At 44.0% G+C, this 22,248-nt stretch overlaps 1 protein-coding gene across 1 annotated transcript in view; it reads left to right on the top strand.

Moving 5' to 3' along the window:
• The window catches only part of PDK1 (pyruvate dehydrogenase kinase 1), a 199,759-nt gene that overhangs the window by 106,094 nt on the left and 71,417 nt on the right, over positions 1-22,248 (top strand). The window contains exon 7 of the mRNA XM_078681562.1: positions 16,431-16,507. Coding sequence (XP_078537688.1) covers positions 16,431-16,507 — 77 coding nt within the window. The remainder of the gene's footprint in view (positions 1-16,430; positions 16,508-22,248) is intronic.

The following is a 22,248-nucleotide window of genomic DNA, read 5'->3' as shown; positions in this document are numbered from 1 at the left end:
AATCCTGGCTGCGTCACCTCCAAAACAACAAAGAACGCTGGCAGTGACCTGCAGTTCAGGGTGTTGTGGGAAAGCCCAGCATCTGCTTACCAACACGGAGGTCCTGGCTAATCGGCTTCTCTCTGCGCTGCGGCATCACCGAGCTCACTAAGCGGGTGATTGCCAAGCTCCTGCTAGCATGGCTGGAGGTGAGATGAAAGCGCCGAACATGCTCTGAGGTGCAGGATAGCATGCAAAGCTTGACACGTGCAGGACTGCCAGAACTGGAGCGCTCAGCAGTGCGCTGTGTGCAGGTGACTTGAGAGGCTTGACTCAGGGACCCAGGGCCAGTTCGGAACTGCCTCTGGAATCCTTCCAGACCGCACCAGAGCGGGGGGACCGTCAACACTCCCTTGAGAACAGTGGAGCTCAGAGCAACATGCAGCAGGGAGGCCAGCACAAGGGTTCTCGTAGCAAAGTGGCAGTCCTTCTCTCAGCACAACAAGCAGCAGTTCAGCGCGACATGCAATTAGGTTCATTGGCAGTTCCTCCTAGCAGGCCTCTGGCAATGTGCAGCATGTACAGCCAGCAGCGTCTAATTAAAAGTCCCATACAGTGTCAAAAACATGGGGTCAGAGCCCCGGTACTCACACTCAAAATGTCTTTGATCTAGGGGATACTTCAAAAGAACCTTCAGAAGTACGCTACACCCCTTTTTTAACTCACCTCTGGCTCCAGACGTACAGTAGGGGGTAAGCCAGCCCTTTGTGTGAGGAAAGGGCACAGCCTATACAAATGTAAGTCCATCCAGCCTCTCTCTCTCCCAGCCCAGGCAGACCATCAGTATGCAGATCAATTTAGATGCAACGCGATCACACCCAACCCTCCCTATATGATGGCTGTCTGGAAAGTACACACAAAGTGTAGCTGTCAACCAGGCCCAGGCATGCATTGGAGCCCGGCTGCGAAGCACATAGAGTCATAAGCACAGCGAAATGCCCAGTTTTTAAAAGAACAATGGATTTAACCCAGATCTCTTGACTGTAGGTGAATGTATGATTTATTCAGCATTCCATCCATAATTTGTTTGCGTATCACTTTTCAGCCTAAGTGGAATTGGGTATGCCCAGACGTGGGTCCCTTGCTCACTTTGCCACTGGATTCAAGCTAGCCTGGCGGATGAGGTGTTCTATCCCAAAACCGGTCCCAGGATGCTTGTTTCCAGTCCAGGGAGGACCTGGCTTGGCAGTTTGGGCTGGACTGTTCCCGTGAGGCACAGGGTCAAGACTGATTTATATAGCAGGGTCCAAACTGGGGTGGCGTAGTGAGCAGAAGAACGGTGTATTTAACCCAGATCTCTTGACAGGGGGTGAATGTATGATTTTTTTTCAGTATTCCGTCCATCATTTGTTTGCGTATCATAGTTTTTAAAATTGGCACACAAACAAATGATGGACAGAATGATGAAAAAATCGTGCATTCATTCCCAGTCAAGAGATCTGGGTTAAATCCATTGTTCATTTGCTCACCAGGCCACCCCAGTTTAGACCCAGCCATGTGCAAATCAGTCTTGACCCTGCTCCTCATGGGAACAGTCCAGCCCAAACTACGTCCCTGGCCCAGAAACAAGAATCTTGGGACCAGTTTCAGAGTATTACCCCTCACCAGCTTGTTTCTGGTCCAGGGAGGACCTGGATTGGCAGTTCGGGCTGGACTGTTCCCATGATGAGCAGGGTCAAGACTGATTTGCATATGGCTGGGCTGAACTGGGGCAAAAACATCTGGGGATATCCCTGCAAAAAGGGCCAGGTCCAACATCCTTACTGACAGGATTTGGAAGCTCCATATTGTATTCAGAAAGGTTATTAACTAGGAAGTTTTGTTAAGTTTGTAGCAAGAGTGAAGAGCACACAGTTGTTCTCAGTGAGTAGAAATGGTTTCTGGAGAATTGCCTTCTAAAAGATAATCAGCATTCCACTTACCGACTTGGTTTTGCTTATGATGGGATCTTGAGGATGGCAGTGTAACATCTGTTGAGAATGTATTTATAGCAAACATTTGTATGCATTTGTGGTGGGGAAAGGTGTACATGTTGTTCCTCAACAAATTTAAGGAAAATGTTATCCTGCAAACTAGTCCCCTTGCTCATTAAGGACATATTTCAGAAGGGTCTTGAAGTTGATGGAGCCCCAAGCATGGTTTGTGAAAGATGTGGGCTTGTACCGAAGTGACATTTCCCTCATCATAAGCTCCAGTTTCTGATGGGGAGTGGTGTTAGTCCTACTGTAAAGAGGCTGGAAGCAACTCCTCTCCCTCTAATCTAGACCTAGTGAAACAGTGGTAATCTGGAGACCACCAAGCACTGGAGAATAATTTGAAGTGATTTACGGATTCCTCAAGTGACCATTCTCCCTCCAGTTGCAAGGTTTTGTCCGAGAGTGATGCCCAAGACTGCCCAATAAGTAGAAATGTGTGTGAAAAACACACAATGATTGAATATCCTGGGCAGTAAATGTTCAGTACAAATAGTGAACTGGAAGATTACCTTACGCCACAAGGCTGTATGAAGTTACATATCAAATAAATGGGAAATATTGAGTCCAAATTGCTTAATCTATGTTGCTACTCTTGCAAATTCATCTGGAAAGCCCTTCGGCCTTCTTTGAGACCAAGAGGATCTTTCAGTGTTCGCCACACCACAGAACAAGGATGCTTTATTTGCTTGCAGGTATGTAATGGGGAACAAGGCAAAAAGAAAAAAAAGGCTTCTTGGAAATTCAGAAAGGTATTTTTTGTCGTGGCTGTTTTCTTTGCAGTATTTGGATGAATAACAATTTGGCAATCGCGAGTGGTTGTAGCTCTCTCTTTTATTTTCCTTGTGAATGAATTCACGAAGACAGGCCCAGAGGGTGCCTTGGACTGTAGAGGTCTTGTTGTTTTTGTGGTATGCATATTGTGAGTATGATCTCTGCATTTGTAGATACTTTAGGATGGTACTGGTGCGCAAAATCCTTGTTAGTAGATTTAGATGACTTTGTGGCATTCTTTGAAACTACAGGTTAGAAAAGAAAGACCAGAGGCCTGTGAAGGTGTCTACGGAACAAACCGTTGCCTACATTCTGAATGCAGTGACTAATGATGGTCTGCCAAATACCTACACAAAGTATATATAATTATGTTGTCAATTTAGGACCAGTGGAGTCACCAGCATGTACCTTAATTGATTGATTGACTACTCGTTAAATTGTTTCACAACAGGTACATATATTTAGCAATGGAACTGATAGAAATGATTCAGAACCAAGTTGTGGGTTTCCAAGCCATGTACGTTAAGTTTAAATCTCCTAGAACATGAGTCTGCAAATAGCAGGATAGTGTCTCACTGTCTACTTATTATAAGCCATCACTAAAGCAATAGTATTCGCTTAAAACTCGGTACTTAAGGTTTGAATGAATTAGTTCCATTACTATTTTTTACTTCTATCATATCCTCAGATTCTAACTAATTTGACAACCTTAATAACACATTTAGAAACACCACTCTTGAAATCTCTCAAGCTAATTCCTCTGCATGATGCTCCTGTTTGTTGGATCTCTCTGTACCCCAGTCTGATTCCTCCTGTATGACACTCGTCGAGGAACTACAATAATTAAATATACTTATTTTCTTTTTTTGTTGGGAGTGTGTTGCTTCTTTCTCTTTGAAGTTGCCTGTAGCCTCGTGCAGGGTTACATAAGTGTATCTGCAACTATTATTTTCCATTTGCTCTAAATGCAGTATTCTTGCATTTTGTATCTAATCGAAGTACACGCTCACATTTTTTCTTACTGAAGTATAAAGAAAAACCAATAACCAGAACATCAGCTAGACCAGTTGAAGTTACACTTTTCCGAGACAAAAAGCAGGCTTCATCCAGTTAATTATAGAGTTGTAGGCTTATCGTTATGCATTCATAAAAAAGCATGACATATGCAACATGTAGGCTTTAGTCATTACATCTGTGCATGTTTGCCTTGTATCTGATCTGCTACGGGAGCATTACCTTGTTCACATATGTTTAACACCCTTGGTATCATCTAGCTATGGTTTCTATCTAAAAGACCATGGGCACACAACATGGAGCTCTTTCATCTGTCTATTCTTATCTGCTAATAAAATAGTACCCCAGTCTGTGGGAATCATGCACCTGCCCCTCTGCCCCTCTTGTGCACTTATAGATGCCACTTTGTGTCTGGTCCATTTTTCTAGTAGTTGTCAGACAAACCCCTGTTCCACCCTCCTTTGTTTGACGTGTTTGGAGTTATTCCTTATTCACTGCTGGCTGCATCCAGGGAAGGTACACTATTAGGCCGCACTCAATAGTTTTCCCTTTGACTCTTTAGAAGTTAGTCAAAATTGTTTATGGTGCCACAGCACTGCTAGCAGCTCGTTCCCCGGGGCCCCTTAGGCACAGTTCCAGTCTTACCCACAACAGTGGTATAGCAGTGTTGAGTGATGCAGCGAGTGCCCTCTCCTCGGGCGCTCACGAGTCTTAATACTTTACGGCAAAGTCGGGCCTCTAGCAGTGTACGCAGCAACACCGGGCAGCGCAGTCTCTGTCAAGCACTGCTGGCAGTTTGTTCCTGGGACTCTCCTTATGCGACTGCCCTCACCACAGTGGACCCTCCTGGCATACAAGGCCTCGAATTTTGGCATTCCTGTGCTCTTGCCCAAAATCAGTTCACTGGTGACTGTCTCCGGCATACGGGGCCACAGTAGAGCTCCCTGGTGCTTCCCGCACATCTCTTTGGGTACAGCTCAGAACAAGGCAGCCCTTTCTTGCTGCATGAGGGTCACAGAGCCAATACTGTACTCAGCTATGGCCTAATCATCGCATAACTGAATCCTCGCACAGGGAATCCTCACAGTAGATCACACTCATGGGCCTCTCTCCCTCCAGCACTTGCCTCTTCTTCTCAGGGCACACTATTCTTGGCAAGCAGGCAAGCGCTGGTGCTCTAGGCTCCAGGGCAGGTGCTCTTGGTTTGCCTGAGTGATATCCCCTCACTCAACAGTGAGACTACCAGGCCTTGGCACCTGTCCTGGTCACAGGCAGAAGTCTTGAAGAGCTTCCCTTCTCACACAGCCTGCCTGGCTGCTTGGCAGATGATAGACGTTATGGCCTCAACCTCTCCATTTATAGTCCCTTTCCAGACACAAATATAATTTAGGGGCCAGGTCCTTGAATTTTTATGTTGGGGTCCTGCTTCTTTTGAAGTGTATGTTTTTCCTTTTCTTCTTTCCTGCTCAAAGGATGTCTTCTCACAGCGGACAAGACTCCAAAGCTGATTGACCCAAAACACAATTCATGGGAGTGAGCAGAGTTCACACCTGGATTTCAGACACAGTAATATGTGGATCAAAAGGTTACTCCAGAATTCCAGCCTTACTCCCTTCCCTGATCAGCCCCATCTCTCTTCCTGAAATGTGTCAAGGCCCCTTCCTTGTGATCGATCACTTAATCAAAGAGCGGTATTTTGGAGTGTAAAGAGTCTCTACATTTTTCCTCCAGTGTGTGTCCCACCCAGTTAACAGAATGCAGAAATACTCAAACCTGTCTGCATGGGGGATTCCTCTCCTCCTCATGTCTTCACCAGGCAGGCCTGGGCTTTCGAAATGGAACCCATCATCCTCCATGTAAAATACTTACGCAGGAACACTTACTCAGTGTGCATTCACAGCACACTTTCTGTCCAGTGCTGTTCCTTCATCCATTGTACACTCACATGTACACATGCATGCATTCGGCATGCACACACAGTCTGCGCACACTGTTCAGCACTGAAGCTTCTCTATGTTTAACCAGGATGTGCTATTTACAAACACACACACACACCGTCAGTACACACACTCATCAGGTGTGCGCTGCACAATGCTTCACCCTTTATGTATTGTACTTCATGGAAGTACACATGCACCCTGCTCATGCAATAAACAAATATGAACTGCTCAGTACTTCTCTATCCCTGTGCTGTACCCTTCCGAGGCATACATACAATCAGTGCAGTCACTAGTCCTGTGCTGCACTGCACTCCTCATCTACCTGATGTAGGCCAAGGGTGAGTTAAGCACACAGCAGCAGAACTTTTAAAAAGGTGAGTGAGGCTGTAGGCCTTTCCCCAGTGACACAGGGTAAACAGGCCTGTTCACTACTATTGATCACTACGCAGTATGCTGCCACCACATTACTCATACTGCTGGTGAAGGTGATAGCCATCCACCACTATGAGGGTAGCGCTTTGGGCAGCCCTTCTGGTCCAACATGACCGCAATCTGTGAGACCGGCCTATGTCATGACGCACACCCATGATCAATGTTTGCATATGACAAAAAAAAAATCAGCCTTAGGGATCCATAAAACAGTGCAGTTGGGCACTCAGGGCAGGGGTACGCGCATTTTACCATGCAGAGGACTTTTCCGGCTCAGCATCCCTATTGTTCCCCAGAAACATATAATCAAGCACAACAATGGCGGAATTTCAGAGCGGCACTTCGCTGTACCATTTCTTTTTTATATATCCAATGGATGTGCAGTCAATAAGGAAATAAGAATGCCTGTATGCCTGTATGTTCCTTTCAGTCATCTCTTTTATTAAAGCCATTCAAGTTCATTGCATCAACGAACTTTATCAAGACAGCGCATTTCGTTCAGTTATTACATGAACTTCTTCAGGGCTCTTGAAATATTGATAGGTGTGAATCCGAAACTGGTCCCAGGATGCTTGTTTCCGGTCTAGGGAAGACATGGCTTGGCAGTTCGGGCTGGACTGTTCCCATGGAACTGATTTGCATATGGCCATGTCTGAACTGGGGTGGTGGAGTGAGGTAAAGATTAGTGATGGATTAAACCCATATCAGTTGACTGGGGGTGATTGTTTGATTTGTTCAAACCCTCCGTCCATCATCCCCTTTGGTATCGCTTTGTTCGCCCTAAGTTGGCACGGTATGCCCAGACGTGGGTCCCTTGCTCACTCTACCACTGGATTCAAGATAGCCTGGCTGATGAGGATTATGAATCCGAAACCGGTCCCAGGATGCTTGTTTCCGGTCCAGGGAAGACATGGCTTGGCAGTTCGGGCTGGACTGTTCCCATGAGGCACAGGGTCAGACTGATTTGCATATGGCCATGTCTGAACTGGGGTGGTGGAGTGAGCTAAAGAATGGTGATGGATTAAACCCAGATCAGTTGACTGGGGGTGAGTGTTTGATTTTCTCAAACGCTCCGTCCATCATCCACTTTGGTATCGCTTTGTTTCTCCTTTTGAGCAGCCAAGCTACCATTGCTCTTGCAGGGTGGAAGGTTTGAGAGGGTGGGTGGAGTCAAAGGGCACCCTGGCACCTGGTGCGGCCATTCGACAGAGAAGAGCTTGGAGGGAGCATCATTGTGCATGTTTGCTGTCATCCATTTTTCCAGGAACAAATCAGTGCTGGTATCTTCGGTTCTTTGTGTCAATCAAACTGTGCAAATGTTATTCCACCGTGACCCTTGGGCATTCTGCGCTCACACTTGTTGAAGATGGACTGCCTCACGTTGTTCAGCAACCTGTGCTTGCAGTTCCATCACCTCTGGTTTCATCTCTGTAAGCATGGATTTTCTCTCTGTGAGTCTCGACAATAGTTTTGTGTGATCTTTCCATAGAAGGCCCACATCAATTGCCATGGCATCAATCTTCATTGCAAGCATCATTTTTATACCTTAAATCACCTGATGAAAGATGTTATCAAACTTCCCTGAATGTTCAGCAAAGCTAGGGACTCTGCTTGTTCTCACCGTCAGGTACGTGACACGCATGTAAGTCCATAATGTTCTGTATCTCTATGCTTGTTGGTCTTACCAACCTGCAACCTCCTATGTGCTAAATCATCAGATCTTCTCAGGGGTTTATGGGCTAGGACCAAATCCAGGGTCCTAGGTTCCTCATGATCCAAGCACCAGATCCTTTGTTGGTGCAGTTCGTAGGGGCTGCAGCACCTCGACCGATCATGCAGAATGTTTCTACACATGGCAGCCACCGGCTCATGATCAGCTTCTTATTCTCGACACTCAAAGAGGCAAGCAGCCAAGTTCGAGAGTTGGCTGCCTCATTTACCTGTGCAGATCTCGCTTGCAGTTTTTTCAGGCTGTGCAAAACTCTTCATGCCTCGTAGGTGCACATCTCTGTGCCACTATCTTGGGCCAGACTGTGTCCTTCTCAATAATTCACAGAATCCCTAATTCAGCAGCTCAATCAAGGAAATTAGGACCATATGTACAAAAGTAAGGCTTTGCAATTTCTAAATAGCATACTTGTAGAAATCGCTATTAGGGAATCAAAAAATGAGATGTATGTAACAGTGGAATCCACTAATAGCGATTTCTACAAATTCAAAGTTGCAATTAGGAAATCGTAGTTCAGGAAAAGTTGCACTTTGGATGCCCTCTCTCTGCTAAGAGTATGATTAGCGGAAGAGTCCATTTCCTCAGGGACACAGGGACACATTGACATACTTCTAGACATTTCTTGACCAATAGTTGTGTTCGTGCCATGTGCATTTTGTTGATATAGGTCAAAACTACAACTCAGAGCATGTATTATGTTACAGTTGAAAAAGGGATTTCTTGTTAATTGGTGCCATGGTGACCGTAGCTGAGCACTGGAACATAAGACACAGTTTTGCCTTCCCCATGCACCCATGGTCCTTTGTACAAACTTCTGCAGGGCCCTGGGTCCTAGTTCAGCAACATTTCAGCTTAAGGGCTGACATTTGCAGGTAGATTGTTTGAGTTGGGAAAAAAAGAATAGGTGAAAACACTATATCCGCCGAGTAGTGGCAGGGAAAAGCCAAGGCAGTTTGTGAGCAGAAGGGTCATGGAGCAGAACAGGGAGTGCAGAGTGTAAGTATTAACTGAATCTGAAACCTTATTTAACCATTAAAGTACATGTTTTGAACAATCCTAAAATGGAAAACATTGTATACTTTTCACAAATGAATATGGACAATGCACTCCTGCCCCACCTGAAAATTCTTACACATGTCAATTTAAAAATGGGCCAATTGTCTCGGGTCCCAATAATAATATGATAAACCGGCTGCCGCACTCACAAGTGTTACTACACACTCCAAAAAGACAATCAACAAAAGTTTAGCCTACTATCCTGAAGAGAAAGCGATTCTGCAGCTTAAGGTGGAGCATCCTACACTATACAGGTGCAAGTTCAAAAACTCCAAATACTAGGAGAAAAAACATTGCACCACTACCAGAAATTGTAGACCGTAATGAGGGACCGTGCCAAAGCAGGAACAAAACTACATCTGTGGGCAGGACACAGACACCGTAGAGTCCAACCAGCAACAGTCCTCAATGACCGTGTCAGACGACATGGCAGACAGTTCTCCTGTGTTTGGTGGCCTGGAGAAATTATCTCAGTACAGCGCCTGCAAACCAAACCACTTAAGACTGTTAAAGGCATCTGGAAAGCCTGTCAAGGTCAATGCTGCAGTTACAGAATGGGGAAGACCATTGGATTGCTGCCATGAAGAAGGAGCAACGTCTGCAAATACACCCGCAGCACAGGACACACCTTGATGCCTTCACTCATGCAATAAATTGATTGGCAGTAGCCACGACCACTCTTGCAAGGAGAACTGTCAACATACAAAATGACTTGGGGCACTGCTGTCAGTATGTTGTACATGGGCTAGTACAAGTAACAACAGCCCTTGAAAACATACAGACACACAACCTGTCTGTTTCCAACATTCTGCCACCACCTGAGAGTGAAGAAAGCTCTAGCATCAGTGCCACATCTATTCAAGAAGGATTCTGCACCAGGCATGCACGGCGAAACACTTCCGGATCTGACATGTCCCCTCTTCTACAGGCAAGTGTTGCAGAGAAGGCAACCAACCCCAGAGGGGGGGGGAAGCGAATCCTGTGAACAGTCATGAGTCTACTTGTTTTGGTTGTTATTACATACGTTTTTGCTTTGTTGAAACTATGTTGCATCTGCAATGGATCAATGGATACAGTTGAGTAAGGAGAGATACATTATTGTTGCAACTTTATTAAAAGGCGATCTTTCAGCTGTGCACCATGCATTACCATCATGTGTGATATTTATTTCTTAAATGTGGTAATAATTCATATCTCAAAAGTAATAGTTGGTTATCTCTGTGCATTGTGCATGACTTTCTGCTGCACATGTCCCATCCTGCTGCACCTGTAGTGGTGGTATTTCCTCATCTAAGTCTGATTCGGGCTCTGTGCTGATATTGTGCAGACCCTTCCTCATGGCGATATTGTATAGAATGGCACATGTGGCAGTGATTTTATGATATGTCTCCGTTCTATAAAGTAGTGCACCACCAGTTTTGTGGAGACAGTGGAACCTGGACTTCAGTATGCCAAAGGTCTGTTTTATGATGGACCTTGTTTTCTTATGTGCCCTGTTGTACTGCCTTTCACTTCTGCTTCTTGGAGTCAAGTATGGTGTCAGTATTCAAGGACACAAGGCATATGCACTGTCTCGTTTAAAAGCATGAGAAAGAGAAACCATTAGGTCGCATTACACAATACATTCTGGCCACTGTATTCATTGGTCAGTAATTCTCTTACCAAGTAAAAAGCCATCACCAAATGCACCCTGAGACAGTCAGTTATGTATTCCACTGTGGCGGAACATGAAGGAGTCATGGGTGCTGCCTGGTAATCTGGCAAGGAGGTCTGTTATGATGCACGAGGCATCACATACTATCTGTACATTAATTGAGTATGAGCTTTTCCTAATTCTATATATGAATTCATTTGCTGAGGCGGGACATATGTTCTTATGTGTGCCATCAACACAGCCAATAACATTAGGGAACTGTGCTACCTGGTCAAACATTAATTTGGTCTGTTGCAAATGATGGGGGGTACTTGGAAAATATATGTATTGTCCAACTTTGCTAACCATGATGTCCAGAATCCTGTGAAAGAACCTGGAAAAAGCACTTTGTGATCCGCCCGCCACTGCTGTGACCCCCTGGTAACTGCCAGAAGCTAAAAAGTGTAGACTACACAATACCTGCACATGTGGTGCGACGCATTGCTTCTGAGTGTTGGGGTCTGAAGCTGAGGTCGTAACTCAGCAATTAATTCCTGAATTACCTCATAACTGAGTGTGTATTTCTCAAATATATCCTCCTCTGTTTGTTCAAACAGGGTGACCCTCGCCCTAAATAGCCTCTCCTGTCTCCTCCTCCGGCTGCCAGCCAAAATCCTTATCCTCCTCACCAAGGCATAAGGTACCACCATTCTGAAAGAACCTGATGCATTTTAGGTGCCTTTTTAGGTCTCACGCCTAGCTTTGCAGTGCGCATCACTGCTCGCGCAGCGCGAGATGTCTTGTACAGACTTCAGAAAGCTACCCACATGCTTGTGCGCGTGGGTTTGCTTTAGCTGGCTGTCATTGGCTTTAGCGTGCTTTTAAAAAAAAAATACAGCACGCAATTGGGCAAAGGGGGGCGCATGTCCCACCTTTGCCCCGCCCATTCCTGTCCGTGTCTAGAACGCGCAGCAGTGCGCGTTCGCCTCGCTGCCGCTGCTGCACTCCCTCGCCCCCGTTCCTCTGAGGTGCGCGCGCACCACTAGTTTCGATTTCCCGCCCCTGCTCCTCTGGTAGACCGAGCTCCATTCTGAGCAGCTGCTCTCTGGTGCCCCTGAGACATCACACACTGGTGTTTTGGGTAAAAACGTGTGTTAGTACTTAAGGAATTCCGGACATATCCCCTTGGAAGTGAACTTTTTTTGATGCACTTAATGTGTTGTGATTGATTGTGGTGTGGCGAGGGACGGGCAACACATGCTGCTTGTTAATGTTTCCTGACTACTACCTTTTCCAACATGGCTGCCTCATCCTTGGCTCAGTTAAACAATGCCGGACATTGACTGTGGCGCTCACTCAAGCCCACTCACTAATTGTTCTGAGGAGCCTCCCGTGCTCCCACAGTCATCCATGCGTTAGTAGTTTGCGGCACACTGTGGGACAGAACACGCAGTCTGTTGTAAATGGCATTGCCACTGCTGTGCCAGGTGGCAGCTTGACTTGTCGAGACCTGGCGAGACGGTCCCGCTCAGACCCTCTGTTCGATTGGAAGTGTGAAGAGTGTCAAATGCACATAACCTGTGGAAGTGCTCACCATATATGTGCACGGAAAGAGCTTGTGTGGTGCAGAATTAATTCACATCGCGCCGTAGATGTGCACACACTACGTCTGCTGAGCGTATGCACACCGCGAATCCGCGAAGTAGCAGCGACCATGTCGGGGGCAGAACGTCTACAAGGAGATGCCTATGACAGTGCTGTGGCAGCTTGCATGACTGCCCCCACTCTCCAGTGTACGACGGTCACAAATTGGCGGGAAGGCGTGGGTGCTGACGGATTAGCCCGTTTTTAGTTCTGGTCCACTTGATCTATTTGTAGGGTGCCCCCGCTCCGGCTGCTGGTGCAGATGGAGCGAGACTTTGAGATCATAGCGCCATGAACGCACAATTAGAAGGTGCACCCGGTGACTGATGAGCTCGGATTGCGCGCCCTTAATTTGAATATAGATTTACATTTATTCGGCGGATCCATAGACATACAGTTGCGAGTTATGACTGGCTCTGCATACATCTGCACACGGTTCCACTTGGCGCTGACCACTGATACTGTGAGACTGGCCTGCTGTGCTGAAAATATGAAATCATGGATGCGTCCGTCTGGGTGTGTCGATTTCTGTATTTTGGTGTGCGTGTCTGTTTATGTGTGTGTTTCAGAAAGATAGATGGCGCCTCTGTCTAATTTAGGTAATGAGTAGGTGAATGAGCATGATACTTGTGTGTGTATGTTCCATGTATATGCGCCTGTATGTTTGTACACGTGTGTCTGTGCGGGTTTCTTCATGTGTGTTCGTGTGTATGTCTGTCTGCGCCTATGGGTGCATGCCTGTCAGTGACAGAGTGTGTGTCTGAGTGAGTGTGCCTGTGCACGTGAGCTCGCCCGTCTGCATGTGTCGGCGTATGTGTCTACGTGTTGTTGAGTATCAGTGTGGGAGTGTGTATTGTGTCGGACAACTAAGACCGTAGTAAGCCAGCCTCCTCCAGCCAACTGTAATAACGGCACTTCCACTGTGACCAGCACTGAATGCCAAGAGGGCCACAACCAACTCTCCGCCGCAGCCACTGCCTCGATACCCTCCCCGTGAAATAAGTGCCACAAAGATGGGTTAGCGTTAACACCTTTTATTTCAAGCGCCACGATAAACCACATTGCAGCACTGTACGGAGCGCTATCAAAACAATCTATTATCATCAGTTCCGCCCCATGACACTTTCTTAGTTGATGTCAACTAAGCATTTCATGTTTTACACTCAGAGCTTAGGCTCATGTTTTCAATGTTCACACCAAGGCTTTTCAGGTTGACGACTACCCCTTCAATTAGAATTCTTTCCTAGCGCTTCTTTCTTTACTTATTTTTTGTTCAAACAGGCCTTTGCCGCAGCCTTCTGTCTGCTCCTGCTAGTGCCGTGCCTGAGAATCGCAGGGGCGAGTGAGTGCAGGCCTCCCTGTGACGGCATTACTAACACCCAAGAGAACTGGGCTCATCCCATTAGCATCAGAAGGATGAACGGCAAAGTTGGGCGAACTGGCACCTAAACTTAACCCCTGCATGTCTCGCTGAAACCCAGGCATCAGGAGCATTAACCCCCCACACTACATCCCAAATCTCACTAGACTCCGTGCATCAGCAGCTACTTGACAAGATGGCGCACGGCTAAATATGTCCTTAAGCAGAGATTGCGGCCGTACTGCACTATGTGTCTCCTTTCCTAGCCATTATTAAGCCAGCGTCATTGGAGAAAATGAACATACTGTGCTCATAAATTTAAGACTCAGCTGGGAAATGCAGTCATAAAATATCTGACACATCAGGGTCAAGGCTGAGGCTATATGTGAGAAAATTGCAAAACATCCTCCCCCCTGCTTTCCGAAAGAAGGGGGAGCAGTTCCAATCACTCTTTGTCTTGAGTATCTAAATAATGAAATATTCGCTTCTTCTTTAGTCCTTCTATCGGTTCAGCGCCTGTGTATGGCGCGTGCAGACATGATAATTAAAGCGCAGGTAGCTGTAATCGACATTATCACAATAGTAGCTAAAAAACTCTATTCCATACCAAAACACATGGGTAAAAGACATTGCCATTCACAACTCCAATAGCTCTAACTCTCACAATTGCGAGACCTATTGCATTGTAAATGCTTGTTATAGTTTGCACCTGGTTACCACCTGATACAGATTGATGGCAAATGCATTTCCTAAATAGCCCTTTTACGACTATTCACAATTAGGAAATCCTTTGTACATGGTACAATCGCTATTTGGAAATCCCTGTTTGTGATTACTTATTTAGCAATTTCAAAAATACGATTTATACTGGATAGAAATCGCATTTTGCACCACCGAAAATGCCTTTCTTACATTCCAAAATTGCATTTTGCATTTCCTAACGGCTTGAAATTGCGAATCACACTGTTAGGAAATGCACAATGCTTCCTTACATATGGCCTTTAGTGGCGTCTGACTGCTGCTGGGTGTGGATGAGAACATCTTCGTCTGTTTCACAGCAGGATAAATAAATTAACGGTGCCACTAAAGCTGTGGTCTTGTGAGCTATGTTATGTCAATTCATTTCAATGATGGCTAAGCCATATAGTTGATTAGTACCACATAACAGGGTAGCTATTGTTCTGATTGGGAAGAACATTTGGCATGCCATGTTGCAGACAGAACTTTTTATGTAGGCGGCTATCAAACCATTAGGATGTGGGTAATAATTCTAGCAGACTCAACAAGATGATCAAGTAGTGCATTTAATAGTTTGGTGTACAGGGAGTGTACATCGCTTAAAGACTAGCTCTGAATGTATGTACTAAATGCTGTACAGCTTATGTGTTGCATAGGCCCAGGTAGGCCAAGGATGACTTACAATTTTTGGGCTCAAGTGTCAATGTATTTATTGAAGTTAACCAGTGATTTTTTATTGTTTAATCTTGGAGCGACGGTAACCTACTGATTTACACGAAGAAGACATTAAAAATCTAGATCTTCAAATGTGCTGTAGTGATCTGTTAGTTTCTTTTTTGTATTTGATATAGATTATATTAAATCCATGGCCATATTTTAAATAGGGTCAGTTGTTGTAGAACAAACTTTTTATGGGAGATTAGCAATTGATACTGTGTAAAATATTTCAGAATAACTGCTTTAGCGTACACTTAGAAATTGCATGGCATTTGGACAAATTAAATCTTAAATGATTGGTGTGCTGCCTCATCCGCATTGAGTACACCACAGACGAGGAGCTGGTCAGAAGGTGATGCAGTAAAAGTGTGTCTGTCGTTTGGAGTCTGGGTTTTAGGAAGAATCAGGGTTAAACTGGCCGACAGGGCAATCAGGCTGGTCAGACAGGTCAGCGTGAGGGCTGATTGTTTGGGATGTTTGTGGGCCTGTTTTGTGGTCTGCTGGGCCAGCATTTACTCTTGATTTCCCTGATTTTAAAACAAACATTGCCTGCAGCAACATTAAATCTATGCAATTTTCCATACTTTGCAAAACACTTATACAGGATGATTCTAAACGTTTAAAATGACCCCAATTTCTAAAACTGGGCCACCTTTTTAGCTACCTTATTCAGTAATGGGGGCTACTTTTACTTGTACCCGTCCCTATTTTCTGTCTTAGTTCGACCGTGGGAAGAACCTTTAACCGGCCGACAAAGAACAGGTTTTTATGGGTCTACCCTATACACTATCAAGCCTCTGCACTGTAGAAGCCTTTTGCTTGCCCCTGCTTTTAAAGTGACCATTTTAATATCAGAAGAGGTATAAAGTCTTACTAACCGATCCTAGGTTGCTGAAGTACCTTATGGAAATTTCTACTGTATCGTCCCTCCACTGGCCTGCTCTCCGGTTCATTCGCAGTGCTCAGAAACAGCCACCCAACACGTGCTCTTTGGAAATCCATAACACACACAACAAGCAGTACTTGAACATATTTTTTAGGATCATTTTATCATGCACTGAAATAAATAACTTGTATGTTGGTTGCAAGGATTTCCCTAGAGTGTATCCTGGAAAGTTATATTGGGGACTCGTCTTTCCATTTTATTATTACAGGTCGGTCTCTTGGAAACAACTAGTTTTATTAACCACTCAGAATAAAACAGTATTTTGGTATGGCCATCTGCTTTCATAAAGTTACGTTAAATTCCCCAAAACAGTATTCATTTCCATGTGTTACTTCCAGGAAAGTCAGTCGTTATGTTATGTTTCAAGCATTTATAGTCCATGCTACTTTACTTAAACATTTGTTTTGACTGCCTAACATTGTGTCCTCTTCTTTCTAGCCAAATCAGAGGGGCAGAAGGTACAGATGGTATATGTGCCATCTCATCTCTATCACATGGTTTTTGAGCTTTTTAAGGTTTGTGTGCTAGAACTCAGAAGCTTTATAACATACTTAATATTATATTTTGTTGCTGTGTTGATTTTTTTTGTATCGGTGTTATCTGCCATTCTCTGAAGTAAGGACCTATAGATTGGGATTTCTCCAAAGAAAACAGTATTTCATATTGATATACCACTGTGGTTTGTTCCTAACAGTGCAGTGGGAAAGAACTTAATTTCTTTAAGTTCCATGATCTATAGAAAGTGTGTAAGATCTTGCTGATTGTGGAGCATGTGAGCCCTTCTTTTAGTTCAACAGTTTCTCTTTTTTATTTTCGAATGTATTTTGTGCTGTGATCCACCTAAAGGCTTGACTTGCATACTGATCTTCATTGTATGTTTGAGGAAAAAGTCATACGAGAATGAAGGAACAAACTTGTCCTTCATTCCAAAGGACACGCAGACACCACAACACAACTGAAGAAACAACAGTACCATGTTACCTTCGACTTCTTTTAGAAACATTAAGCTGATGAAACGTAGGGAGACTTTAAATACCAAAATCTACATATAGCTCGACTTCCTTTGGTGGGGTCATTAAGTTAGTCATCTTATTGGAATAATCAGATGGGGGAAGAAGTTGTGTCTCATCCTATGCTTTGAGGGTCCGAGCTAAAGTACTTAGATAGTCTCTGCTAGTTGAAATGTCAGCAAAGAACACTGGAGACATTTGGAAGCAAGTTTACATCCGCCCTATAGGATCGCCTTTCATGCTAATTTCAGAGGCTACCAGTTAACTTTTACAAGCACCCCATTGTAGCATGATGATAATTTTTTAATATTAGGGGCACACTACTTACGCCTTGATCCTGTTGTCCCTTATGCTGCCTTTCACAGCATGACTCATCAGGTACTCTTTGCTAGACTGGAAATATCACCTGGCTTCAGGGAAACAGTGAAGGTATGGTTTTGTTAAATTCTGCAAAATCTTACCCATGTTCAGTCAATTTGAGGCTCTTCCTCACCAGGATAAACATCATTAGATGTGGTGTTCTCCAAGGTTCAGTCTTGTCACCTATGCTATTCAACAGCGGCCTGGTCCATGTCCCATCATCTTAGATTCCTACAATATTGATCATACAGATCATACTCTGTTCCACTCAAGCTTAAAGACCTGATTGGTGACCATAAGAATTGTTTTCACTGCCCTCTCGTAGGTTCATTACTGAATGCACGAATCTTGAGTCTACCTGAATGGTGAGAAAACAGAAATCCTGTTCATAAGCCCTGTCCATGCATTCCCATTCCTTTTATCTTTGCTTGCGGAACTAGTGACCATCCCCTAATTCCTAGCTGACAAACTATGTAATATACGAGTCAATGGCCGTCAGGCAACTACTATTTGTCTTGTGGCCTCAGTTCTTTTGGCTTGAGTGACCTTTGAGACCTAGAAGTCAGCCTACAAGAATTCAAGAGGCTAGCAAAAATCAGCACAAAACTACTTTCTTCATTAGAAGATAGGGCCAGCCTCTCTGCACGGAGTCATGGTTGGATGACCCTATGCATCTACTCACAGCTGAACCCCAGGGCTATCTAATGATTACTTTTAATGCAGGTACCAAGCTCCAGTTCCTAAAGCTGAGAATGGGGGTGATTCCTACGATCTGTCACCTCCCAAAATGGGAACGAGACTGCACCTAGGAAATGTGTCGGCTTTGCGGCCAACACAGGGAAGACATAACTAATGTGTTATGCTTGTGCCCCAATCTCCTAGAAGCCAGAAGAACCTTAAAACTAAGGGGATGGATCGCAAAGGATGTTAGATCTTGCAGGGGAGCGGTGCTAGCCTACTTTGACCCTGTGAACATTACCCTCAATTGTGCCTTGGTTAGGTTCATGGATCGCTTCACAAAAAAGTTAGGGGAGGCAAGACGTGCACAGGTTGGTCGGCCAGGAACTCAGTGTCTCTGCCTCTCCACGATTGCCGTCCCCGGCAACTGGCTTACAGTCATGATCTAGACCCAGTCATGATCTAGACCCATGATCAGCGCCTTGAGACCCTCCGGGTGAGTAGTGCGCTATATAAATGCTTTGATTGATTGATTGATTGATTGATTGATTGCCAATGCATAGCACACGTAGCGGAGTCTATTCAGTTGCATTATCTTTTTTTCTTTCCGTTTTTTTTATTGAACATATCCATAGTGCTTTAAGGGCTGCTTCAAGCCGCAGGGCTTTTTATGTCACAATGACTTTTGTTTCTAACTTTTCAATTTTTAATCTTCAACTGTTAAATGGGTCTCTAGTGTCTTCTTTAGATCAGGCTGTCATGCCGTTTTAAAATTCTAATGGAAGTACTATTCAGTAGCGACTTGTAGCATCATGTAGTACTGCTAGGATTTGTAATTAATTTTTGTAATTAATTATCACTGTTAATTATCCAGTTACGAATCTTTGCTACTGAATACTGTTGCAATGGTTTTTATTTCTAAATCATGCAATAAAGTTTATACCCATTAAAAAATATATATATTTATTTATTTATATATATATATATATATATATATATATACATCTCAACGCTCCAGTTTCCTGCCGCAGCGCCAGCGCACTCAGTAACGGGTGCCGGTTACGCGCCGGCAGGGTCGCATCAACACGAAAGCTCCAGAAAAGAAAGCCAGCACTCGCAGGGGGGTTAAATCCTTGTTAGATTTATTTGGCACAAAGTTAATAAGCACAAACGCGTTTCAGCCGTACTCCTTCGTTAGTGTAAGGTGACCGCCATAACGCCCCTCATTTAAATAAACAAACATGTAGTCACATGGGTTGTGTCACTCTCAGGCGCCATCTTGATGTCAGGCATGACGCTTGTTTACTACCAAAACTCAATAAAGCATTGATTTACATTATTTACAGCATAATTATTCAACATTTCTCCACAGTAGAATCAGGATATGTAATCACATAATTCAAACAGTAAAATTCAGCACTGCCGCGATACTTCAAAATCAATGTCTGTGACAATCCAATTATTTACCATAACACAATTCTATCTAGGGGGCTACAGTGGCAAGCATGTGATTGCTGCGCCATATTTTAAGTAAGATACTACGTGATTCACAATTTAGAGATATCGCCCTGAATGGGCATGGCACCTCACAATGGTTATGAATAGCCGCACATTATAAAAACCTAACAACAAAAAATGATTAATGTAGCCCTGGATAGGCATTATACAAAAAAGAAGAAAATCAAAAAATCAATCACAAAGACCACACAGGCATTGACGTTATATGCTGTGGAAACCAACTAAGATCAATCGCCTTATGACACGTCTTCCCAAATTAGAAAACAACAGTGCTATTTACAGTATTTACAAGTGTGCCCTGAGTTCTTCCCCCATATTCTGTCCCAACAGGGTTTTAGTGGCTAGATCTATAATGTAGCGAGACTCTAATCTCCTCAGGCGTTTTTCCCTGTCATCGCCTCGCGGGTCTCGAGCCACATGGTCTAGGCAGAAATACCTTAAAAGTTTACGATTACTGTAATGTTGGGACTACAAATGGCGTGCTACGGGATAATTACTGTCATTGTTTTGAATGGCCCTCTGATGTTCTAATATACGTATTTTGGCCGCATGAATCGTGCTGCCCACATACCTAAGGCCACAAGGGCAACTTAGGCAGTAGACAACGAAAGGTGTAAGGCAGTTCATGAATTTATTGATTTTAATGGGATCAGTTCTGCCGGGTATTAGGTAAGATGTGGTTTTCTTGCTATCGGCGCACACATTTGCTGCATGGGTAGAAACCTGATAGTCCCTGTATGCCTTTACTTATGGTTGGCAGATGGCTTTGAACCAGATGATCATTAAGCAATCTGGTTTTTCTGAAAGTCAAGTTGGAACATTTGTGCGCCCCTCTGTATAACCGCTACACAGGGTTCAGTGCGGGGAACCGTGGAATGGACACTTGGAGAGAAGTAGTACTTACTGGATGGAATTTCTCCCTGTCCTCTCTCTATGACTACATTAGTCAACTAATTGCGTTCCCCGCCACAGACATTTAAACATCGTTCTGTCATAAGCCTCACTTTGATCTATCCAGCTACAACGGCATTGATAAAGGTAACCGCCGAAACGCGTCTGCCAGGAGCTGTGACTGAGGACATTGTTTTAATTACTTGTGCAACTTGGTGGCAATAAATTTACCGCTCAGCAACTCCAGCATGTGCCTGACCCGTTTTTAAAGTGAAGCAGGATTGGTGAAATATATATATGTATGTGTGTTAATATATATATAATATATGTGTATATATATATATATATATGTGTATATATATATATGTGTGTGTATATATATGTGTATATATATATATGTGTGTGTGTATATATATATATATAGCACTCGCAGGGGGGTTAAATCCTTGTTAGATTTATTTGGCACAAAGTTAATATATATATATATATCTATATATATATATGTATATATATATATATAGATATATATATATATATATTATTCTTGGAAAGCAAGCTATTCTCTTAAATAAGTTCAGGTACGAACATCATTCCATCACTTATTATTGCTTAAACAGACCTCCCAGGACATTGCGGCACAGATTTACAAATTTTGCGGCACTAAAATGGAAATTTAGCGCCATTATTGCGGCACTTTAGTTTACTCCTAATCATTCATTTTCAGCCATAAATCAATGCCTCTGTTTTAGCAGAGTATTCCACTTTGAAATACGCATGTTTAAAGTGTCTGAGAATGTGTTTGCTATATTCTCCTTTTTGGTAAAATGTTTGAGCATAGGTTAAGCCAAGCACAATAGCACAGGGTTGCTAGTCATCCTGCTACATCTGTGGGACTGAGTCCTGACCCCAAAGGGCTGTCATCAAGGTCCTGGACTCTTGACTGGAGTCAGAGTGAACTTCTCCCAGCTGACCTGCGGGTTTCACCAGAACCGAGGCAGATTGACGCAGAGCTATGCATCACAGCACCACACTGCTCCACATTGGCAGCTGCACCGGATCTCTCAGTGCTCCTCCGCTCCTGATCGGCAACCGCACCAGGTCCAATGCAGAGTAAAATAGTGAAAGACTCCATATCAGGCTGGGATGACCAAGGACAATAGGGAGTGAACACTAGTGGCCATCCTAGTGATAGTAGGATGGCCTTGTGGAGATGGAAACAAATTGAGCTAAATTAAGTTCTTATACATCGGTAATGAGCAAGTAGCCCAACCATAATACAAATTACTGATGAGAGACAATCAGCAGTAAAGGGACCACACCCATGTTGTGCCAAGTGCACTAGTGTGTTAAGAAACAATAATAGTGGACCTGCATAAGCACGCTGCTGGCTAATAATTTACCTAGCGGACATAAGCCACCTCATAGAGATGTGTGGTAATGTTCCAAATGCCCACTGTAATGGATTACTTGACGCTGGCAGAATGCCTGTGCACATGAACATTACATGAACGGGACGAAATATGAGAGGGCAGACGGTTATTCAAAGCCGAAAAAAAGACTCACCATCTCAACAACAAGAAATGATCTATAATGTCTGGCATTTGTAGAAATATCCCAGATGCCTATTATTCATAATAACCGTGCCGGCAAAAAGCCTATGAAAATGAACATCCAGAAAGCACGGGAGCAAACTGATTTAAGGCAATGGAGAAACACCCTGGATGAAAGGAAATGTCATAAACTTAAACTGATTGAAATTATATAAAGTAGGAAAGGAGGTCAACGGGTCAACAAGATCA

The sequence above is a fragment of the Lissotriton helveticus genome, chromosome 3_1, assembly GCF_964261635.1.
Source record: "Lissotriton helveticus chromosome 3_1, aLisHel1.1, whole genome shotgun sequence".
NCBI classification, from domain to species: domain Eukaryota; kingdom Metazoa; phylum Chordata; class Amphibia; order Caudata; family Salamandridae; genus Lissotriton; species Lissotriton helveticus.
This window is presented reverse-complemented; position numbering and strand designations above follow the sequence as displayed.